This window comes from Aureococcus anophagefferens, assembly GCF_000186865.1.
Source record: "Aureococcus anophagefferens unplaced genomic scaffold AURANscaffold_9, whole genome shotgun sequence".
NCBI classification, from domain to species: Eukaryota; class Pelagophyceae; order Pelagomonadales; family Pelagomonadaceae; genus Aureococcus; species Aureococcus anophagefferens.
The window spans coordinates 729,438-750,681 of NW_008705569.1; the positions used below are offsets into that span (position 1 = coordinate 729,438).

At 71.8% G+C, this 21,244-nt stretch overlaps 3 protein-coding genes across 3 annotated transcripts; 2 read left to right on the forward strand and 1 right to left on the reverse strand.

The window, feature by feature from the left end:
- Positions 1-5,973: 5,973 nt before the first annotated feature.
- Positions 5,974-6,435, reverse strand: AURANDRAFT_7821 (hypothetical protein; the record flags this gene model as incomplete). Its single annotated transcript, XM_009038623.1, has 1 exon — positions 5,974-6,435. A coding segment is annotated over one exon (462 nt), but the record flags the coding sequence as incomplete, so codon positions are not given.
- An 8,560-nt stretch (positions 6,436-14,995) lies between these two features.
- On the forward strand, positions 14,996-18,854 carry AURANDRAFT_64196 (hypothetical protein; the record flags this gene model as incomplete). The annotated part of the gene is made up of 4 exons (XM_009038691.1): positions 14,996-15,402; positions 16,131-16,967; positions 17,221-17,946; positions 18,158-18,854. The coding sequence occupies 4 exons, from the start codon at positions 14,996-14,998 to the stop codon at positions 18,852-18,854; spliced, it is 2,667 nt and encodes an 888-aa protein (XP_009036939.1).
- A 1,449-nt stretch (positions 18,855-20,303) lies between these two features.
- On the forward strand, positions 20,304-21,116 carry AURANDRAFT_64197 (hypothetical protein; the record flags this gene model as incomplete). Its single annotated transcript, XM_009038692.1, has 1 exon — positions 20,304-21,116. The coding sequence occupies one exon, from the start codon at positions 20,304-20,306 to the stop codon at positions 21,114-21,116; it is 813 nt and encodes a 270-aa protein (XP_009036940.1).
- Between the last annotated feature and the right edge of the window lie 128 nt (positions 21,117-21,244).

Consider the following 21,244-nt stretch of genomic DNA (forward strand, 5'->3'; position numbering starts at 1 on the left):
CGGCGTCCTTCGACCGCAAGGGCGCGTGGTTTTTTTTGAAGGAGAGGTTCAAGCGCCTCGCCATCCCCTGCGTCGTCTACTACTTCCTTATCGGCCCCCTGCTGGAATGCTGGCTCATGCCCCACGTGATCACGCGCAAGTCGAAGAACAAGCACTGGACCATCGTCGAGGGGCCGCCCTGGTACCTGTGCACGCTCGTCATCTTTTCCTGCATCTACGTCGCGTGCCCCCACGACATCGACCGCGCGGCGGCGGCGCCGTTCATTCGGCGCGTTCCTGCTGGTCGGCGGTCTGTTCATGGGCGTGCTCGAGCACGCCATGTCCGGCGCGCGGCTGCTCTGGCTGAACCCCGTGACCTGCTACTACTCCGTCCAATACGTGACGTGGTTCGCGGCGGGCGTCTACGCCTACCGCCAGAACTGGCTCGAGACCATCGTCGGCTACGCGCCGTCGACGGCGAACTTCCTGCGCTGCGTCGTCGTCGCCTTCGCGGGCTACCTCTTCTTCGCGATCAAGGCCCTGACCTACTTCGGCGCGGACAACGCGCCGACGACGGGGTCGCTCGAGGTCCTCGGCGCCGTCTGGGCCGTCGCCGTGTCCCTGGCCCTGCTCCACGGCTTCGGCCAGCACAACGAGAAGCCCTCGAAGCTCGCCAAGGCCGCCTGCGACGCGGCCTACGCGGTCTACGTCATCCATCCCATCTTCCTGGCGCTCGCGGTCTGGGCCTACGCGGGCATGCTCTCCGCGGGCCACGACGTGACGCAGCGCATCCCGGCGTCCGTCACCCGGGGGGCGCCGATCCACAACGACCGGACCTTCTACGTCCGGAGCAGCGAGGACGCCACGGACGACGGCCCGCCGCGCAAGTTCGGCGCGAAGTCGTTCTGGGGCGAGATCTTCGTCGCGCTCTTCGCCAACGCCATGGTCTGGCCCGCGGCCTACGGCCTCAAGCAGCTGCCCGGCGTGCGCGACGTGCTTTAATGCGATTTTGCCCGTCAAAGCCAGCGTCGCGGTCGTTGCGGCGCCACAAAGGGCTTGGTCCCTCGGAGCTCCGCGCTGCAGGATTTGGTTGAAGCGCTAGGTTGAAGCTGTATTGATGCCAAGCTGAACGCCGGAGCCTCGTCGCGCGCGCGCGCCGAGCAGCCTGTGCCTCGTCGCGCGCGCCGTGCTGAGCCGGTGCATGAACCGAAGGCTGCGCGCGGACGAAGAAGCGCCGGACGTCGCCCTCTCCGACGACGACGACGAGGAGGATTCGCTGCGCGCCGCCGAACAGGGCTACCAGCTCTTCCGCGGCCTCGTGCTCTGCTGCTGCGGCGCGTCCTTCGCGGCCATCGCGTGGTGCGCGTGGCACGTGAGCACCTAAGATGGTGGTGCCCGAGGACGTCGCCATCGCCCTCGAAGCTGGCAACTTCGCAGTCGTGCGGCACTGGCTGACGTCGGGCGCGCGCGACGCGAACGACGTCGACTCGAACGGCTTTACGCTCTTGCAGCGCACGCTCGTTCCTCATCAAGCACACATGCCTCCTTGTGCGTGTATGGGGCCCTCCCGGGTGGAGATGATGCGCCTGCTCATCGAGCACGGCGCAGAAGTGAGTCACACACCGAACGGCATCGAGCCCATCTTCTATTGCGCCTGCGCCGAGGAGGTCCGAGTGTTGCTGGACGCGGGCGGCGATGTCAACGTACAGTTATCTGCCCCGAACGGACCCGGTCTGACGCCGCTCATGTATTACTTGCAGTTCGCGCCAACGTTCCCCGCGATGGTCGACTTCGCCAAGTTCCTGGTGAAGTGCGGGGCCGACCTGTCGCTCACGAGTTTCCTGGGTGACGCGGAGACGCTCGTGCGCAGAACCTGCGAGCACATGCAAAGATTCCAAATGCAAACGGAGGAACACAATCTTGAGGTTCCACATTTTCTCGCTGAAATGGACTTGGCCGCTTCTCGGCACCTCGCCGACTGGCTCGCCGACGTGCGGCGCGCGGGCGGCTACGCCAAATTCGTCAGGGAGCCGCGCGTCGCGCTCGCGCGGCTCCGCCTGCTCTGCGAGCGCGGCCGCGCGTCGCCGCCGGACGGCGGCGCCACCAAAGAGGACCGCGCGCTCGAGCGCCTCTTCGGCCCGAGGACGCCGCTCCCGAGGGGCGTCTTCTGGCTCGTCGTCGAGTACTGGCGGTCGGACCGGGACGTCTAAGAAGCCATGGAGCTCCGTTCGTTCAGGGACCGCGCCTGTCTAAGAAGCCACGTTATAGAGCGCCGTCGTCGACGCGCGCGTCGCGACGAGGAGCGCGCCGCCTTTGAGCCAGACGGCGCCGACGACGTCGGCGCGGTCGAGCGCGGCGACCGGCCGCGCGACGCGCGTCGGCTCCGACGGCGGCCCGTCGAGCGCGGCGCCGACGTCGAAGAGGGCGACGGCGCCGGCGTCGGAGATGACCGCGAGGCGCCCCGCGCGCGCGTCGAGGGCCAGTCCCGCGACGCGTTTGCCCGTCTCGCAGCGGAGGCACCGGTCCGCGCGCGACACGGGGTCGATGACCGCGGACGCGCCGAGGCGCCAGACGACGCACTCGTCGCCGCCCGCGGCGACGAGGAGCGCGTCGTCGCCCCGGTCGCCGAGCGCGACGGCCGCCGCGGCCGTCGACTTCGGGCCCGCGGCCGTGGCGAGCGCGCCCGACGGCGAGTAGCAGTGGACCTTGCCGCCGTAGACCGCCGCCGCCGTCCAGCCCGACGCCGCGGCGACGGCCGCGGCGCCGCCGAGGGGCCGCCGGAGCGCGGCCTCGCCGCCGTCGCCCGTCCAGGCCGCGACGGTGCCCTGGGACCACGCGGCGGCGACGCGCCCCGGCGCCGCCGCGAGCGCGGCCACGGCGCCGAGCGACGGCGCGGCGGGGTCGTCGACGAGGCTTCGCTGCTCCAGCGTCGGCGGCGCGACCTCGCCGTCGAGGTGCAGCAGGTGGAGCTCGTGGCCCCGAGCGACGGCGACGAAAGCGCCGGCCGCGGCCGCGAGCGGGCCCGCGCCGAGGCGCAGCGGCCTCGGCGCCGGCGGCAGCAGCGTCCCGGTTTTCCTGAGGCCGTCGCCGTCCACGGCATACACGACCACGGCACCGTCGGCCGCGGCGACGACGACGCGGCGCGCGGACGCGACGGCGACGGCGGCGGCGGCCGCGGCTTCCCGGAACACGCGGACGCGCTCGCCGTAGGCGACGACCTTGAGCGCCCCGTCGACGGCGAGGGCGGCGACGGCGCCGCCGTCGTCCGCCGCCGCGAAGGACTCCGGCGCGTCGTCGTCGCCGCCCGCGGGTTCCGCGGCCGCGGCCGCGAGCGTCGCCGGCCGCGCGGCCGCGTCGACCGACGGCGCCGCCGCCGCCCCGCGCACGTCGAGGCGCGCGTGGACCTCCCCCGCAAAGGGCCAGGCCCCGTCCTCGAGGCGCGGCGCGAGGTGGCGCAGGGACACGGTCCGCGGCGACGCGCAGCGTTTCTCCGACAGCGACCGGAAGACGTCTTTTCCGTCGCAGAAGAACTTGGCCTCGCGGACCGTCGCGGCCTTGCCCAGGACCACGACCGTCGACCGCAGCAGCACGAACCAGGTCGTCATCGTGACCACGACGCTGCACTCCAGGCTCGCGAGGCCCTCGTCGTGGAGCAGGTCCTGATAGAAAGGCACCGATTCCCGCAGCTCCGCGGGCTCGCTGCGCCACGCGCGCTCCACGGCCTCCTTGCCCGTCATGGACGCCGCCCGCGCGTCGGGGACCCAGGCCGGCGCCGGCGCGGCGCCGCCCGCCGCGGCGGACGTCTTCCAGAGGCGGCTCGCGAGCGTGCCGTCGATGACGTCGCCGACGCGCGACCCGACGGGCTCCCCGTCGCCGACGCGCCCGAGCCGCCCGGCGTAGTCCGTCTCGAAGGTCCAGTCCCAGGCCTGCGCCGGCTTGATCTTCGCGTCGGCGCCGCCGAGCGTCGCGACTGTCGCGCGGGCCTCCGCGGCGTCCCAAAACGTGCTCCGATCGCACTTGGCGAACTCGCCCCGGGAGTCGCGCCGCGCCGACAGCGCCGCCCAGGCCTTTAGGGCGTGGAGCGCGTCGAGGGAGAGGCGCGTTTGGGACGGCGCGTGCACGCACTCGACGTAGGACCGGCCGTGGACGGCCTCGGGAACGTGCGCGGCCACGCCGCAGAGGTCCAGCGACCCGCAGGGGCAGTCCGGCGGCGGGCCTTTGCCGCCGACGCACCAGGGGTGGCGCGGCGAGAACCAGGACTGGCAGAGGCTCCGCGTCTCCACGGACCGCAGCATGGGACCGGGCGAGACGCAGATCTCCCAGTCGCCGCAGCGGATGCGCCGCGTCCGCTGCATGTCCGGCGCGCGCTGCGTCGGCGGCGGGCCGCAGCGCGGCGGCATGCGCGTCGGCGGCAGTGGCCCGCGCGGCGGCATGCGCGTCGGCGGCGGCAGTGGGCCGCGCGGCGGCTGCATCGCACTCGCTTGTCCAAGTGTGGAGATCCTGCGGCAAGAAGTCAACAAATTGCCCAAGCGCATCTTCAACCACGGCGGCTAATTTCGATTCTATATGAAAAAGAGGGGCGCTCGCGCGCGGGCGCCGTCGTCGTCGAGGACGCGCGCGGCGAGCGAGGGGAAACAACGGGCGCGGCCTCACCTCGACGTCGGGGGCGGGCCGGACGCCGCCGGCGGGTGCGGCATCATCGGCGGCATGGGCGCGGTGACGAAGGGGCCGCCCATGGGCGGCGCGAAGGCCATGTGGGGCTGCGGCGGCATGCCGGGCATGAGGGGCATGAGGGGCGCGCCCGGCGGCACGGCCATGGGCACGCCCGGCGCGAAGAGAGGCGCGCCGCTGAGCATGGGCCGCGGGAAGCCCAGGGGCATGAGGGGGTGGGGCAGCATGGGCTGGGACGCCGGCGCGGCCGGCGCCGGCGCGGCGCCGGCGCCCCGCGGCGGGACCACGGGCGACGGCTGCGGCGCGGCCGGCGGCGGCGGCGGCGCCGCGGGCCCGCCCGCGATGGACGTCTGGGAGAACTGGGCCATGAGCTGGTTCATGATGGACCGCTGGCCGCGCTCGTTGAGGAACTCGAAGTAGGGCAGCATGGTCAGCGGCACCTCCGTCTGCTGGCCGTTGCGGCTCGACGCGAGCACGCGGTCGACGGCCTCCTTGGCCGCGCGGTGCAGCTTCTCCTCCGCGGGCGTCGGCGGCATGCCCGCGGCCGTCGCCGGCGACGACGCCTCGGAGCCGCTGGCGGGCGTCGCCGACCGGTCGCCGGGCTCGGCCTTGGCGAAGAAGCGCGGCGCGGGCTCCGAGCCCTCGGCCGCGCCCGAGCCGCGCGCGCCGAGGCCGCCGTTCGTCGGCGTGTCCGCGGCGAAGGAGTCCGTGGCCAGCAGGTCGAGCACGCCGCCGCCCAGGTCCATGTCGCCGACCCGCGGGCTGAACTCCGCGCGCGGGCTGAAGTCGATCTTGAGGTCGTCGTCGTCGTCGTCCAAACCGCCGCCGCGCGGCGACCGGCAGTCGCCGTGCTCCGTCGTCGCCGCCGAGTCGTCGTCGAAGGGCAGGAAGACGTCGTTGGGGTCCACGGTGCCCACCAAACCGCCGGAGAGCTCGTGGTCCAGCAGCTCCGTCATCGGCGAGTTCATCAACGACGACATGCCGCCTGTGTGGAAATCAAATCTTCAACCCGACTTCAATGTGAGCGTAATCGAACGGTTCGGACCAGCTTCTTCGGCTGTGCTTCGAGAACTCGACGAGAGCGATCGATTCGTCCAAAAATCAGCCGAATCGACTTCGATTTGATTGAGATAGAGAGTTCTGAAGTTTGGTGGGGACCCCCCAAACCAGTGGTTGATTTCCACACAGCATGCCGCCGTCCTCCATCGACAGCGCGGGCGGCCGCGCGAAGGCGGGCTTCGGCGCCCCGGCGCGGCGGCTCGACGCCTTGGCCGCGGCGCCGGCGGCGGCCGACGCCTCCGTGAGGCCGTTCTCCCGGAGCCAGCGCTTCCGCGCGGACGAGTTCCACCGGTTCTTCACGGCGTTCTCCGTGCGGCCCGGCAGCAATTTGGCGATCTCGGACCAGCGGTTCCCGTGGACGCGCTGCGTCTCGAAGAGGATGTTGTCCTCCTCGGGCGTCCAGTCGCCCTTCTTGATCTCGGGGTCGAGGTGGTTGAACCACCGCTCGCGGCACTGCTTGCCGATGCGGCCGGGGAGCTGCGCGGCGATGACGGACCACTTGATGTTCCCCGCGCCGTGGCGGAGCACCATGTCCTTGACGATCTTGTCCTCGTCGGCGGTCCAGGGGCCCTTGGACAGGCCCGGCCGCAGGACCTTGTTCCACCGGTGGAGGCACTGCACGTCGCTCCGCACGTTGCCCAGGAGCATGGCGAGGCGCTTCCAGTTCTTGGCCCCGAAGGTCTCGACGATCTCCCGCAGGCGGTTGTCCTCCTCCTCCGTCCACTTGCCGCCCACGGGCCTACGGACGCGCGCTCCTCGAGACGACGGCGCGCGCGCGCGCGGGACGCGGGCGCGCCGCACGCCTTCCGCGGCGGGCGGAACTTGATGTCGACGGCGGCGCCCTTGGGCGCCGGGGCGGCGGCCGGGGCGTCCGTCGCGCCCCCGAGGGACTCGGGCGACGACGGCAGGTCCGCGGCGGCGCCGCCGCCGCTCGACTGCCGCTTGCCCCGCCGCGTGCCCGTGAAGGCCCCCTCCTCGAAGAGGGTCGCGCCGGCGAGGTCGAGGTCGTCGTCGCGGTTCTCCCGCTTCACCTGGGGCGCCCGCCCCAGCGGCGTGTTCTTGAGGATCATGCGCTCGCCCTCGGCGCGGTAGGCGAAGTGGCTCCGCGGCACGCCGCCGGCGTCGCGGATGTTGGGCGAGTTCGGCACCTGGCGGTCCATGCTCTCCGCGGGCGGTCGGCCGGGTCTACGACATGGCGGCGCCCCGGGGGGGGGGGCGCGTGTCGAGGGGCGCCTAAGCCTCGGCTGCCCCGGTCCCACCTTCGTGGATAACCTTCAGAGATGCTCCGAGCGTGCTAACTTGAAGCTGGATATTATTATTATTATTATTATTGGGGATTTTGCGTCACGGTCCGGCGGAGAAGCCGCATGCCCAAGAGCACACATATTGACGCGTTGAAGCATTCGATGCCGAGCGGCGCCGCGCCCCGGGCTCTACTCGTGTTAGCAGGGCGCGCCGCACTTCGCCATGGCCTCGGCGCAGGTGCAGTCGAAGGACGTGCCCGAGAGGTCGCAGGGCGGCGTCCCCGCGCCCGCGGCGTCGACGATGCGCGCGAGCTCGTCGCAGAGGGGGAACCCCGCCGTGAAGGCGTTGCCGCCGAGGCCGAGCTGGCGGAGCCTCGGGAGTTGCATGGCTGGCGCGGCGCCGCTCATCGCGTTCCGTTCGACGTCGAGGTCCTCGAGCGCGGGGAGGTCCAGCGAACGCGGCAGCCGGCCCGTCATGTTGTTGAAGGAGAGGGCGAGGATCTTGACCTACGGGATGGTTGTGTTGTTTCGGCTGTCGGAGAGCCCGACGCCGGGGCCGCACGCTGCCGTCTCTGTCGCAGCCGACGCCCTCCCAGTCGCAGATCGGTGCTTGAGTGAGCCAGTTGTTGCGCCGCTGCCAGCCTTGGAGATTCGTCGCGTTCGCGAGCGCTGTGAGAGCTTCCCGTTCAGTTGTCGCCCCCAGCGTGGGAACCAGGCAGGACCACACCAGGAGGAGACGTCGGGCTGCCACCGCGCACATCGTATCTCGACGGCAACGAAGCCGGTGTTGATCACCTTGTTTGACCCGAGCAAACACAAAAGCTAGCCGAAGCCGCACGACTTGTTCTCGAGCGCGTCGACGCGCGTCCACTGCACCGCAAAAAAAGGATGGAAGAATCGCTCGTCTTCGTCGATACGCCCGAGTCCGAGCCGACGCCGAGCCTGTCGGCGTCGTCGGAAGAGATCTTCGTGGCGAGCCCGCCGAAAGGCGACCACTCCGAGTCCTGGACGCTGCTCGACTCCTTCATCGACGTCGACGCGTCCCTCGCGGCGGCGCAGGACGACGCGCCCCCCGCCGGCGCGCGCTCCGAGGCCCGGCGGCGCTGGGCGCTGCTCCGGTCCGCGCTCAAAGCGGGCGGCGCGCGCGCGTTCGCGGACGACGACGACGGCCTCGCGGGCGAGGAGCTGAGCCTCGAGGCGGTCTCCCAGCGCCTCGGCGACCTCGAGAAGTCCCTCGGTGACCTGTCGTCGTCCGAGCTCCTGCGGCGCCTCTCGAGCGGCGCCGACGACGCGTCGCCGACGGCCGCGCGCCAAATCGCGTCGTTCCTCGCCGACGGCGCGCCGCTGCCCTCGGAGGCGGTGTCCGAGGCGGACGGGGCCAAGGTCGCGGCGCCGCGCGTCGCCGGCCGCGCCTTCCTCGCCGTCGCCGTCGTCCTCGCCGCGGGCGCGCTCGGCGCTTCCTACGGCCGCGGCGCCGCGGCTCCGGCCCGCGTCGTGCCCGGGCCCGCGCTCGAGGACGCGCCCTTCGCGGCGCCGATGCTGCCCGAAGCGTCACCGCTGCTCGACGCGGCGCCGATGATGCCCGAAGCGTCACCGAAGCCCGAAACGGCGCCGCCGCCCGAGGCGGCGCCGCCGCGCGGGCGCCGGTCCGCGACGAAGGACGCGTACCGGTCCTCGCACCGCGAGGACCGCGCGTTCGTCGAGGACGTCGTCCGCGCGACGGCCAAGGAGGTCGAGGCCCAGCTCGGCCGCGCCGCGGCGGCCGTCGAACGGTTCGGCGCGCTGGACGTCGACGCGGAGCTCCGGCGCGCGGCGAAGGCCGCGGACGGCGCGCTCGCGTACGTCGCCAACGCGACGGTCGACGGCGTCGCGGCGGACGTCGCGCGCGCGCTCGCGGACCCGCCGGCGCTGCCCAAGCTCCTCGCCGGCGCGACCATGGGCCTCGGCGGCCTCCTCGTCGGCGTGCCCTTCGTGCCGGGCGTCACGGACAACCTCCTCGTCGGCCTCGCGGGCGCGATCCTCCCCTTCGTCGGCCGCGACGAGGCCGAGTAGCGTCGTCTTTCTTTTAGTCGAGCTGGTCGCCCCAGGCGTAGAAGAGGCTCTCCTTCGCGAGCGTGAGCAGCAGGCTCAGGATCACGACCTGGACGGCGAAGCGCGCGTAGTGGAACGCGACGGGCAGCGCGCCGGGCGTCATCGTCGCGCCGTGCGTGAACATGAAGATGTTCGCGGGCGTGACCGCCAGCGTGAGCGCGAAGAGCCCGAAGGCCGCCGCGGACGTCAGCGCGCCGGCCAGCGGGATGCCGAGCGGGCCCGGCCGCTCGTCCTCGAGCTTCGTGAGGAGGCCGCCGGCGAGCAGGCCCAGGCCGCCCGCGCACTCCGCGAAACCCGTCCAGGCGACGTGGAAGCCCGCGCCGCCCGGCAGGTACCACACGCCCCAGGTCCCCGGCGGCGGGTAGATGGCGCGGAACGCGTCCGCGTTCGTGAAGTGGGAGACGCCCGCGGCGACGTAGAGCGCGCCGAGCAGCGGCAGCGCCTCGACGCTCCCGCGCCAGAGCTCGGCGGCGCCCGCCGGAAGCGCGGCGCGCGCGCCGTCGAGGACCTTCGTCGTCGCGGCCGTGCCCGCGCCGAGGGCCGCGTACGCGCCGAAGAACACCGCCGCCTGCAGCGGCTCGGGCAGCGCGTCGACGCCCGACGGCGCGAGGGCGACGAGCGTGTGCGCGGCGTCGGACGGCGCGAGGGCGATGTGCGTGTTTGCGGCGTCGAGAGCGCTCGCGCCGTCGGACGGCGCGAGGGCGACGAGCGTGGTCCTGCGGCGCAATCGCGTCGGCGGCGGCGCGAAACCCGTCGATGCGACGACGCAGAGCAGCGCGACGATGCGCCGGCTGCACATCGTTGCTGGGTAGCGGTGCGGTGCCGCGCGAGAGCGCGAGGCCATCATGAGTGGCAAAAGCGATGCAAGTCCGGCTTCAACATACCGTACACTTCACAGAAATGTTACGTCGGACCGCCGAAATAGGGCCGCCTGGCCCACGTAGACGTCGTCCTCGTACACGTTCCAGACGTAGGCGTCGCGGATCTCGAAGCGCGTCCCCTTCGACGAGACGCGGACGCCCGCGTAGTCGTCGACGAAGCCGTCCGCCGCGACGCGGCGCAGCAGGCGCTCGCGCTCGTCGCGCTCGACGGGCTCCGCGCTCAGGCGCGACGGCGTCGCCGTGAACTCGTCCCACGCCATGTCCCAGAGCTCGAGCGCGGCCTTTGTCGCGTAGTTGAACACGGGGTCGTCGGAGTCGTCGTGGCTCACGACGACGAGGTCGCTCGATGCGGCGAGCGATGCGCAGTGGGACGCGCTGGCTTTCGGCGCCGGGAGCAACGCCGTTCCCGAGCACTTGCGCAGGCTCTCGTCGAGCAGGTGCGCCCAGTCGCGGTGCCACAGGTTGTCGGCGCGCGGCGCGCCGCCGGCCGTGAGCTCTCGCGCGCGATTCGTGCTCGCGGCGGTCGCCAGCGGCGGCGCGTCGGTCTCCGGCGGCGCCTCCGCCGACATCGAGTTCAGCCAGTTGTCGGCCTTATAGCAGCATCCTTTCCTTCCGCCGAACTGGCCGCCGCCGCCGCCCGATTCGTCGCCCGCGGCGCGGCATCTTGTATCTTTCCGTGTGTTTTTGTGGTATTGCAGCGCGCTGCAACACCACGCGCTGAGGGCCAGGAGCGCTGCTCGCATGCTGCGAGTGCCAGCTGGGGGAGCTGCAACACACTGAAAGTTTGGCTAAGCTTCACCTTGGCTCACTTCTTGGCTCGCTTGCCGTACGTATACAACTTGCGAGTTTTACCGAGGCCTTTACCACGTCCTTTACCGCAAGGATCTAGACCATGTGTCGTCTTACCCAGCCTCCGTGACCTTGCGCGCCTCGGCCGTGGCCCGGCGCTGGCGGAGCTTGTCCTGGAGGTCCGCGACCTGGCGCGCGTACTCGTGCTCGATGGCGAGGTGGCCGCGGACCGTCGACTCGAGCTTCCCCGCGAGGCCGTCGATCTCGAGCTTCTCCGCGGCGGCCGTCGCGGCCGGCGACGCGTCGATCGTCGCCCGGAGCGCCGCGCGGTCGAAGCGCACGACCTTCAGCGGCGACGCGGCCGTCGCCGTGAAGGGCTGGATGTCGTTCTCGTCGCCGGCCGACTCGTAGCAGCAGCCGATCCACGCGCCGCGCGGGCAGGAATCGACGTCGATCATGCGCACCTTTTCGCCGCGCTTCCGGAGGTCCACGGCGCCCGCGACGACCACGAAGACGTGGCGCACGGCCGATCCCTCCGCGACGAGCTCCTCGCCGGTTTCGTAGTCGAGCCACGCCGCGGACGCGAGCAATTCCTTGAAGAGGCGCGGGCTGAAGCCGTAGCGCATGAAGCCGCGCTCGTACAGCGCGTGCTCGCGGTCCGTCATGCCCACCGCGCGCCCCTCGTTGAGGATGCGTAGGATCTGAAACGCGTGGCCGCAGATGAAGAACGACGCCCACGCCGCCGGCGCGACGAGCGACTTTGGCTGGAGCATGTTGAAGGCGATCATCGACGCCGAGCTGCCGATCATGAAGGTCCGCAGCGCCAGTATGTCGTCGCTCACGAGCGCGCAGCAGGCGCAGAGGTTCGCGACGTGCACGAAGTAGGTCACGTTCTCCGGGCCCACGGCTCGGCGCAGGCGCGCGTGCGTCGACGACGACGTCGACGACCGCGCCAGCGCGCCGCGGCCGACGACGCGCGCCGCTGCGGTGCTGCGGCGCGCCAGCGGACGCGCGAAGGCCGCGCGCATCATCATCTGGAAGCAGCCCCTTGGAACTGGGTGCAATGCTGATGCAAGGTTCAGTGCAACTTATTTGGTAAGGTACGCGTCGTCGAATTTCGGGGGGTTCCAGGGGCCTTCGAATTGCCGCGCCTCTCAGAGGCGCTCCACGGTGCCCGCGTCGCCGTCGACGCGGACCCTGTCGCCCGTCGCGAGGAGCTCCGTCGCGTGCGCGCAGCCGACGACGGCCGGGATGGCGCCCTCGCGCGCGACGACCGCGCCGTGGCACAGGATGCCCCCGAAGTTCGTCACGATGGCGCCGCAGCGCGGCAGGTAGGCGTTGAAGGAAGCAGTAGTGGCGGTAGTAACGGCGACCTCGCCCGGCCGGAGCGACGGGTAGTCCGACGCGTCGAGCAGGACCCGCGCCGTCCCCGCGTACGTGCCCGTCGCCGCGCCGAGCCCCTTGTAGGTGCCCTGGCCCTTCTTCAGGTTGTGCTGGGCGAAGCCCGCCGCGGCCTGGGCCTCGTCGACGACGGCGTTGTAGCCGCGGACGAACGCCGCGCCCAACGTGCCGACGCCGCGCGGGAACCACCGGCCGAAGTCGGGCGGCTTTGGCGGCCCGGACTCGGGCGCGTTGAGCCAGGCCGGCGAGTCCTCGATGGCGAAGGTCTCCGCGGCGCGGCGGCGCTTCGCGGCGAGGGCCGCCGCGGCCGCGCCGGGCATCCACATTGTCGACTCGGGCGCGCGGAGCATGGCCGCGGCGTCGTCGAGCGGCAGCCAGAGCGCGTCGCGCGCGTCGTCGACGGCGCCCCGCGCCGCCAGGCGCCGCCCGGCGTCGAGGAGCGCGCGCCGGAGCAGGCCGTTGGCCCGGTTGTCGTTGTAGAGCGTGCGCTCGTCGCGGACGGGCGCCATGCGGCGGCAGTCCGCGACGTCGCGCGCGAACGCGGCGCGGAGCTCCGCGGGGATCTTCGCCGCGACGGCCAGCTCCCCCGGCGGCGCCGCCGGCGCCGGCGGGTCCGTCGACGCCGCGGCGACCAAAACGCCGAGGAAGACGGCGGGCTGCTCGCGGAAGGACGGCGTCGCGACGTCGTACGCGCCGAGCACGACGTCGCGCGTCTGCTTCGCGTACGCGTCCGCGGCGGCGCCGAAGGCGTCGCCGCGCGCGCAGAGCGCCGCCAGCGCCGCGGCGGCCTCTCCGTCCCCCGCCGCCGCCGCCGCCCGCGCGCCGGCGAGGTCGACGCCCGCCGCGGCCTCGCGGAGCGGCCGCTCCGCGGAGTGGTCCCAGGCCTCGCGCGCGTCCGTCGCGGCCTCGACGAGCTCCCGGTCGTCGGCGTAGGCGCCGTAGCGGTGGAGGAGCAGCGCGAGGCCGAACATGGGGCCCGGCGTCAGGGCGCCGTGGCTGTAGTAGGCCGCCTCGAGGTGCGCGACGCACGCCTCGCAGTGCGCGGCCACTTCGTCGTCGGAGAGCGTCGCCAGGTCGACGGCGCCGAGCGCCAGCGCCGCCGCGTCCATCTTCGGCTTGTCCCGCGTTCGCCACTCGTCGACGCAGGACAGCCAGGGCCGCGTCTCCAGGCTCTTGACCGCGCGCGAGTTCGCGGCGATCAACACGGGATGCAGCCGCGCGGCGAGCCAGAGCACGGGCCCCGGCGGCGGCGTCGGCGGCGCCGGCTCGGGCACGCCCAGGGGGCACATGGAGTTGTAGAGCAGGCCGTTGAGGAAGCGGGGCCGCAGGCTGCCGAGCGCGACGCCCCATTTCTGCACGACGGGCGTCAGCCCGTCGAAGAGCCGGCAGAAGGGCCCCCAGCACACGGGCGGGATGGGCCGCGTCGTGTGCGAGTTGCGCTCCCAGGCGCCGGCGTCGGGCGGGGCCCAGCGCAGGGCCTCCGCGACGGCCGGCGCCGTCGTGATGGGCCGCGCCTGGAGCACGTATAAAACGCCGGCGCCGTCGTAGCAGAACTCGACGTCGCACGGCTTTCCGAAGTGGTCCGCGACGCGCTTCAGCTCGAGCGCGAGCTTCCGCAGTTCGGCGCGGCACAGGACGCGCGCCGTGTGGACGCCGCTGGACAGCTGGGTGCCCGCGGCGTTGCCCGGGGAGAGCAGCACCGCGGCCTCCTTGTCCGACACGCGCTCCCGGAGCCACACGGGCCTCCGAGGCTCGCGCACGTCCATCCAGTACTGGTCCGGCGTGATCAGCCCGGACACGAGCCCTTCGCCCTGGCCGAAGACGGCCTCGATGAGGAACTCCTCCGCGCAGCCGTTCCGGGGATTCGCGGTGAATCCGACGCCCGACTTCGCGCTGTCGACCTGCGCCTGGACGACGACGCCGCAGTGCAGCGCCGCGGCGTCGAGCTTCGCGCCGAGGTAGGCGGCGACGCCCTCGCCGAGCGCCGAGCACCACACATCCAAGATGCCCGCGAGGACCTCCGCCTCCGTCTTGCAGTTGAGCACGGTCTCGAGCTGCCCCGCGAAGCTGCCGCCCGCGCCGTCCTCCGCGACGGCCGACGACCGGCAGGCGAGGCCCCGGTCCCCGAAGGCACCGACGAGCGTCGCGACGTCCCGGCGGAGCGCGTCGTCGAAGGCGCAGGTCCGCAGCGCCGCGCGCGCCTTCGACAGCTCCGAGAGCGCGGCGGCGTCGTCGCCGGCCCGGGCCTTCGCGGCGGCCGCGGAGATGATTTCCGCCGCGCCCGTGGCGGCCGCGGCGGCGTCGAAGACGGCGACGGGCAGGGCGAAGGCCGCGGGCACGCGCGCGCCGGCCTTGACGCATTCGGCGAGGCCGAGGGCCTTGCCGCCGACGGCCGAGGCCGCATCGATGGTGTCGCTGTTGATATCGAGGCAGACCTCGAGGGACAGCTTCTTCTTGCCGCCGAGCGTGAGCCAGGCGCCGACGCCGAGGGCCGTCAAGGACGCGCAGACCATGCCCGCGGGCTGCGATAATCGTCGGGCAGCTTCGCGTGTTGAGGAGATGTTGAGGGCACCGTCGTCCTAGCTTTGTTCGAGCCCATCGCCCGTCGTGCTCGGCTGCCAGCGTCGCCTCGCGCCGCCGTCCGACGTCGCCAAGATGCCCGTCAGCAAGCGCGCGAAGAAGGTGTCGCTCACGAAGGTGAAGAAGAAGGCGCCGAGCGCCGGCCGGAGCCAGTACGTCGACAAGCTGCGCCAGGGCGTCGAGGCGCGGCCGAACCTCTTCGTCGTCGAGATCGACGAGCACTCGCGGCCGACGCAGTTCAAAGCGCTGCGCACGTCCCTGCCCGGCGACAGCGCCCTCTTCCTCGGGAAGCAGACGCTCATGAAGGTCGCCCTGGGCGACTGCGAGGAGAACGAGCTGAAACCCGCCATCTCGCAGCTCTCCGGGGCCCTGAAGGGCGGCCACGCGCTGATCGCGACGGACGCGCCGCGGGCCGCCATCGTCGCCGCCCTCGAGGGCTGCCGCGCGCCCGAGTTCGCGACCGCGGGCTTCGTCCCGGACGAGCACGTCGTCCTCGAGAAGGGCGACCTCGACGTCGCGAAGTACCCCGTGTCCATGCTCGCGGTCTTCAAGAAGATGGACATGCCCGTCGAGGTCCAGGACTCGAAGCTCGTGCTCATCGACAACTTCCGCGTCGCGAGCAAAAACAAGCCCATCTCCGCGGAGCAGGCCAAAATGCTCACGCACATGGACCTGAAGCTGCACGAGTTCGCGCCGGCCGTCGTCGCGTCCTACGTCGACGGCGACTTCTCCGCGCCCTAGGGTCGACGGGGGCTAAGAGCGCGGGTTTACTCCCTCACTGGGGGAAGAGGTCGTCGAGGGACGCGCGCGGGACGCCGCCGAAGGGGTCGTCCTCGCTTATGGCATCGTCGAGCATCTTGTCCACGGCCGTCTGATCCTTCATGTCCGGCAGCTCCTTCTTGGCCTCGTCCGGGTTCTCGAGGGACGCCGCGAGCTTGTCGATGTCGAAGTCGTCCGGCGACGAGCGGACGGCGCCTACGGATCGACGGCGTCGGTTTCGTCGCGCGTCCAGCGACGGAGTCAGTTGCGTCGCGTTTCCACACGAGCAGCGCGAAGGAGCACTCCCTTGTCAATGGACGCCGGGTAAGGGCTCGTGCGCCGCGGCGCCCGTCCGCTCATGAAGGCATGCACCGGCGTCAGGGCCACAAGCAGTGCGAGGAGGCAGCGCATGGTCGGTCTTTTTGCGTACTGCGTCGAGATGCGATTCGTGCGAGTCCTATTCACTACTCCGACGTTTCGCGCGCGCAGTTGAGGGCTATACGGCGCGTCGAGGCCTTCAAGTTGCAGTGTTGAGGACTTGGTTGAGGAGCTCTCCGCGGCCGCGGCGTGCAGGAGCCTGCTGCGCCTCGCGCCGACACGCGCCGCCTGCTAGCAACGCGATCGCTGCGATGGCGCTCCGAGCGCTGCTCGCCGCCGCGCTGGCATGGATTACCAGCGCGCTGATCACGCCAGCGCAGCGGCTCGCGCGTCCGCGGCGGCGGCAACCCACAACAATCCGCATGGACTCGACGGAGCTCGACGTCGGCGGTGTGCGGCTGTCGATCTACGACGGGCGCGTCGCGCTGCAGTGGGACGTGCGCTACCGGCGCGAGACGGCGCCCGCGGCCGGCGCGTCGGCCGTCGACGTCCGCGAGTCGCCGGGCAAAGGGCGCGGCGCGTTCGCCGCGACGAAGATCGCCGCGGGCGCGTTCCTCGGGACCTACGCGGGCGACGCGCTGACGGGCGACGACTACGAGGCGCGCTACGGCGGCGCGGCCGTGCCCGAGTACGTCGTGCGCGTCGACGGCGACCTCTACCTCGACGGCCGCGCGGCGGCGGACGCGGAAACCTTCACGCCGGCGTTGCTGAACCACGGCGGCGGCGACGCCGCGAACGTCGTGCGCTACTGCGCGTCGCGGCGGCCGCCGGTGATCGACTTCTTCGCCGCGCGGGACGTGGACGCGGGCGAGGAGCTGCTGTTCGACTACGGCGACCAGTATTGGGCGGGCCGCGCCGACGCGCCCGACGACGCGGGACCCGAGGCCGAGGCCTTCGACCTCGACGCGCCGTTCCTCGACCCGGACGACAAGCGGGACCAGGGCGTCGTGCTGGAGAAGGTCAAGGGCTGGTACCGGGCGGACCCGCAGGCCTTCGAGGCCGCGTACGTCGGCGCGGTCATCGCGGTCGGCGTCTTCTTCGCCCAGTTCGTCGTGCGCTGGTACAAGTACAACGTCTGGCTCCCGCCGGCGCCGCCGGACCTCGACTCGACCCTGGACGTGTTCACGGGCGGGCTGTAAATTTGGTTGAAGATGTGCTTGACCTTTTGGCCTCGATTAAAGAAGTGATTAAAGCAGCATGGAAGGCAGCCTAAAATCCTCGGGCAGCGCGTCGAATCCCCTGGCCGTCGACGCCGCGCGCGACGTCGAGCGCGCGGCCTCGCCTGGCGTGGAGAGCCCACGGCGCGACGTCGAGCGAAATGCCACGCTCGACGTGGAGAGCCCGCGCGCTGCCTCGCTCGACGTGGAGAGCCCACGGCGCAAGTCGAGGCTCCTCGCGTCCGCGAGCCACCTCCTGCACCGCGGCGAGTCCTTCGGCGCCCTCGACAAGCAGGGACGCGACGAGACGCCCTGGACCTACGCCGCGATCGCCACGACCGCGGCAATCTACGTCGCGTGCTGGGGCCCCTGCTCGCTGGCGGCCGTCGCCCTCGCGACGGCCTACGGCGACGACGCGCAGCGCCTTACGACGATCCGCTGCTGCCTCTGCGAGCTGGCCCACGGCCTCAACGCCTGCGTCGTCAAGGAGACGAGGCATTGGATATTCTCCGAGCTCGACAGCGACGTGTGGCACACGCTCCTCTTCCTCAACGGCGCGTGGTATCTGCGGACCCCCGAGCCCTGGGCCGTCGCGCTCTTCGCCGCGGCGCGCGTGGCCTGCGAGCACGCGCCGACGAACACGGGCGGCCTGGTGCGGGTGAAGGCGCGGCGGCGCGGCTCGCTCGAGCGCATGGACGAGGCCCTCGCGAAACCGCCCTCGCTGCTCGGGAAGATGTTTCGCTTGTCGGCGGGCTACGCGGTCTGGTACGTGCTCTCCATGGCGATCCTCCTTCGTGAGCACGTCGGCGACGTGGCATTTCTGCTGACGCTGGTCTGGGCGTTTCCCATGACGCTCATGGTCGCGTCGCACTACCTCTTCACGAAGGAGCTGTGGTCGTTCTTGCTCGCGCACATGGCGAACCTCGTCACGGCGAACCCGGCGCTGATCGGCGTGGCGTTGGGGCTCGACTCGGGGCCGCACCTGGTCTGGCGTTAAGTCTGGCGGTTGCGCGTCAACGTCAGCTTCAGCTCTCGATGTTTGCCCATCAGAGCTCAGAGCTGTGAGATTTCACAGCCCGATGAGCCGCGTCACCTCTCACGAATCAGGCCCCTGTTTCTCTACTCGCGTCTCTTCACGCTCGCAGCCGCGTCACCTCTCACGAATCAGGCCCCTGTTTCTCTACTCGCGTCTCTTCACGCTCGCAACGATGTGCCTCGGCGCCACAGCGAAAACTGGCACCCCGCCGCGCGCCGTGCTCTTCGACTTCGACGGCTCCCTCGCGCAGTCCGAGGAGGCGCACCGCAAGCGCTTCGTCGCTGCGTGCGGCGTCGAGTGCGACGTCGACCGCTGGATGGACCACTGCGTGGGCCACAGCACGGAGTGGATCGTCGACTACCTGACGGGCGCCTGCGAGCCGGCGGTGCTCGCCGACCTCCGCGCGCGCGCGACGTCCGAGGCGTTCTTCGCCGACGTCGCGCTCACGGCCGGCGCGCGCGAGCTCCTGGAGGCGCTCGGCGACGCCGGCGTGCCCTGCGCCATCGTCTCGTCGGGCCTCCGGGCCTACATCGAGGGCTGCCTCGCGCGCTGGGGGCTCGAGGTCGCGTTCGTCGTGGCCGGCGACGACGCGGAGCCCGCGGAGCACAAGCCGTCGCCCGAGCCCTACCTCTACGCGGCGGCGAAGCTCGGCGTGGACCCGCTGGACTGCGTCTGCGTCGAGGACTCGCCGAGCGGCATCGAGGCCGCGCTGGCCGCGGGCATCCCGTGCGTCGCGCTCCGCAACCCCGCGAACGCGGGCCGCGGCGACCTCCTCGGCCGCTGCACCGTCGCCGACGACCTCCGGGACCGAACGCCCTTCCTCGCCTAAAGACCCCTGCACATACCTGCTCCACCGCAGCTCCGCTGCCGGCGCGTGGCCAGAGCTGGTCTTCGCCGGGCGAGCCGGCTCCGAGCTATGCTACCGCAATTATGCGACCTTGATGAGGTCCACGACGACGGACGTGATGTTGTTGCCCGGGTGGTCGAGCGTCCGCTTCACGAAGCCGCGCGCGTAGTCGACGGGCACGCGCACGAAGGGCAGGTCGTCCTCGGGCCGCGGCGGCCGGTCCAGGCGCGACCCGTCGAAGTAGTGGAGCCAGTAGACTGCGAAGGGCGACGCGTCGAGGATCGGCCGCATGTCGACGAAGTTCGTCAGCGCGTGGTGCCCGTCGCGCGTCGCCTGGAGCCGCCGCTCCGCGTCGTCCCAGAACGCCAGGCGCACGTCGCCCGGCGCGTGGTAGTCCGGCACGGCGACGCGGAGCAGCGCGCCGACCTTGAGCACGCGGTGGAACTCGGCGAGCAGCCTCGGCCAGTGCTCGTACTTGATGTGCTCGAACGTGTGGTCCGAGACCACGCCGTCGACGGAGCCGTCGGGCAGCGGCAGGGGGCCGGCGGCGAGGTCGGCGCAGAGGCACCAGGGCGTCCCGCAGGACTCGACGCCGTCGCGGCAGAAGCCGTAGTCGTGGCCGTCCGCGTCCGACGGGCCTGGGCGGGACAAGAGAGATTCAACGTCACTTCAACGTGAAGTTTCCGCGCGCGCGCGTTCCGTAAAAAGCATCCACGCTTCGAGGCCGTTCCGAGGGATGATCGCTCGTCCAAAGATCAGCCGAAACGAGTGGAAACCGGCCGAGATCGGAGCCTTTGAAGTTGGGAATTTCGCTCTCTTGTCCTGCCCTGCGACGGGCCCTCGACGCCGACGTAGCCCGCGAAGCGCGGGTCGAAGCCGTGGTAGTCGTTCGCGGCGCCGCCGCCGAAGTTCAGCAGCACCCTGGGCGCGCCGCGCGCCGCGACGGCGCGCAGGTCGGCCCAGTTCCAGACGAGGGGCAGCTCGTCGGCCGGGGCCTCGGGCCGGTCGCACGGGTCGCCGCCGGCGTCGCGCTGCAGGGCCCGCATGTGCGCGACGAGCGCCTCGCTCTGGGACAGGGCCTGCGTGCCGCCCGTCTGCGCGAGGGCCCGGTCCCCGCGGTAGAGGAAGGGCAGCGCGACGTTGAGCAGCTCGAGGTCGCTCGCGCAGCGGTCGAAGACCAGGCGCTCCGCGACGCCGTCGACGAAGACCTCGAGCGACAGGAGCTCGGCGCGCGCCGCGACGAGGAGCGCGAGCAAACGGATCATCGCGGCAGCCCGGCCATCACGACGCCATGCCCGAGTGCTTCGAAAGTACAATGCTTCACCTTGAAGGTCAATGTAGCGGCCAAATTTGCGACGATATTATGCTGCCCATCTGAAGCCAGCCTCGAACCATCGAGCGCGCGCCGCCGCGGCGCTCCTTCGAAGCATGATGGCTTCCAGCGTACTCAACCAGTGCGCCTGCTCCTGCACGGACGCCTTCCGCGGGCCGGAGAGCGCCGACGCCTTCAGCGACGACGAGGGCCCGGGCGGCTACGGCGGCGGCGGCCAGCTGTCGCCCGGCGGGAAGCACTTCTTCGACGGTCACGAGCACCTCGCCGTCGTCGAGTCCGCGAGCCGCGTCGCCATCCACGCCTTCTTCCGCGAGCACAAGCCGTCGAAGCCGTCCGCCGAGATCGACGCGATGATCGAGCGCTACGAGCGGAAGCGCGTGTCGCCGCGCGTGCTGCTCCACCTCGTGGAGGGCGCCTTCACGCGGGGCCGGATCAAGAAGCGCCAGTCCGTCATCTACCAGCGCCGGTCCGTGCTCGCGCAGCGGCTGAGGCTCGAGCAGGGGCCGAGCACGCCGACGAAGTTCCACGGCCTCGCGGCGACGCCGGGCATCTTCGCCGACGGCGCGCCGCCGCCGCCGCCGCAGCACACGCCCACGCTCCCGGCGCCGCCGCCGCCGTCGCCCGCGTCCGAGACGTCGTCGCCGGCGCGCGCGGGCGTGCGCGTCGGCGGCACCACTGTGAATCTGAGCCCCACGGCGACGGAGCGCCGGAGCCCCAAGGCGCCGCCGCCCGAGGCCGTCGCGCTCCCCGCCGGGTCGCCGAAGACGAAGAAGTCGAAGCGGGCGAAGGCGAAGAAGAAGCGGCCGCCGCGGCCGCCGCCGGGCCGCGCGTTCGTGCCCGGGCCGGGCGAGGACTGGCCCCGCGGCGACGAGGAGATCGTCGTCGTCGACGGCGACGCGACCTGGGAGTAATTTGCGCGGCTCGCGTCGCGCCGGGGCCGCGCGACACCCGTCTATGTGAGGCGGCCCTGTGGCAATCAGCTCATGCCTCAGCTCCGAGACGCGTCAAGGTCAGCTCGGTCGGGAGCCTCCGAGTCGAC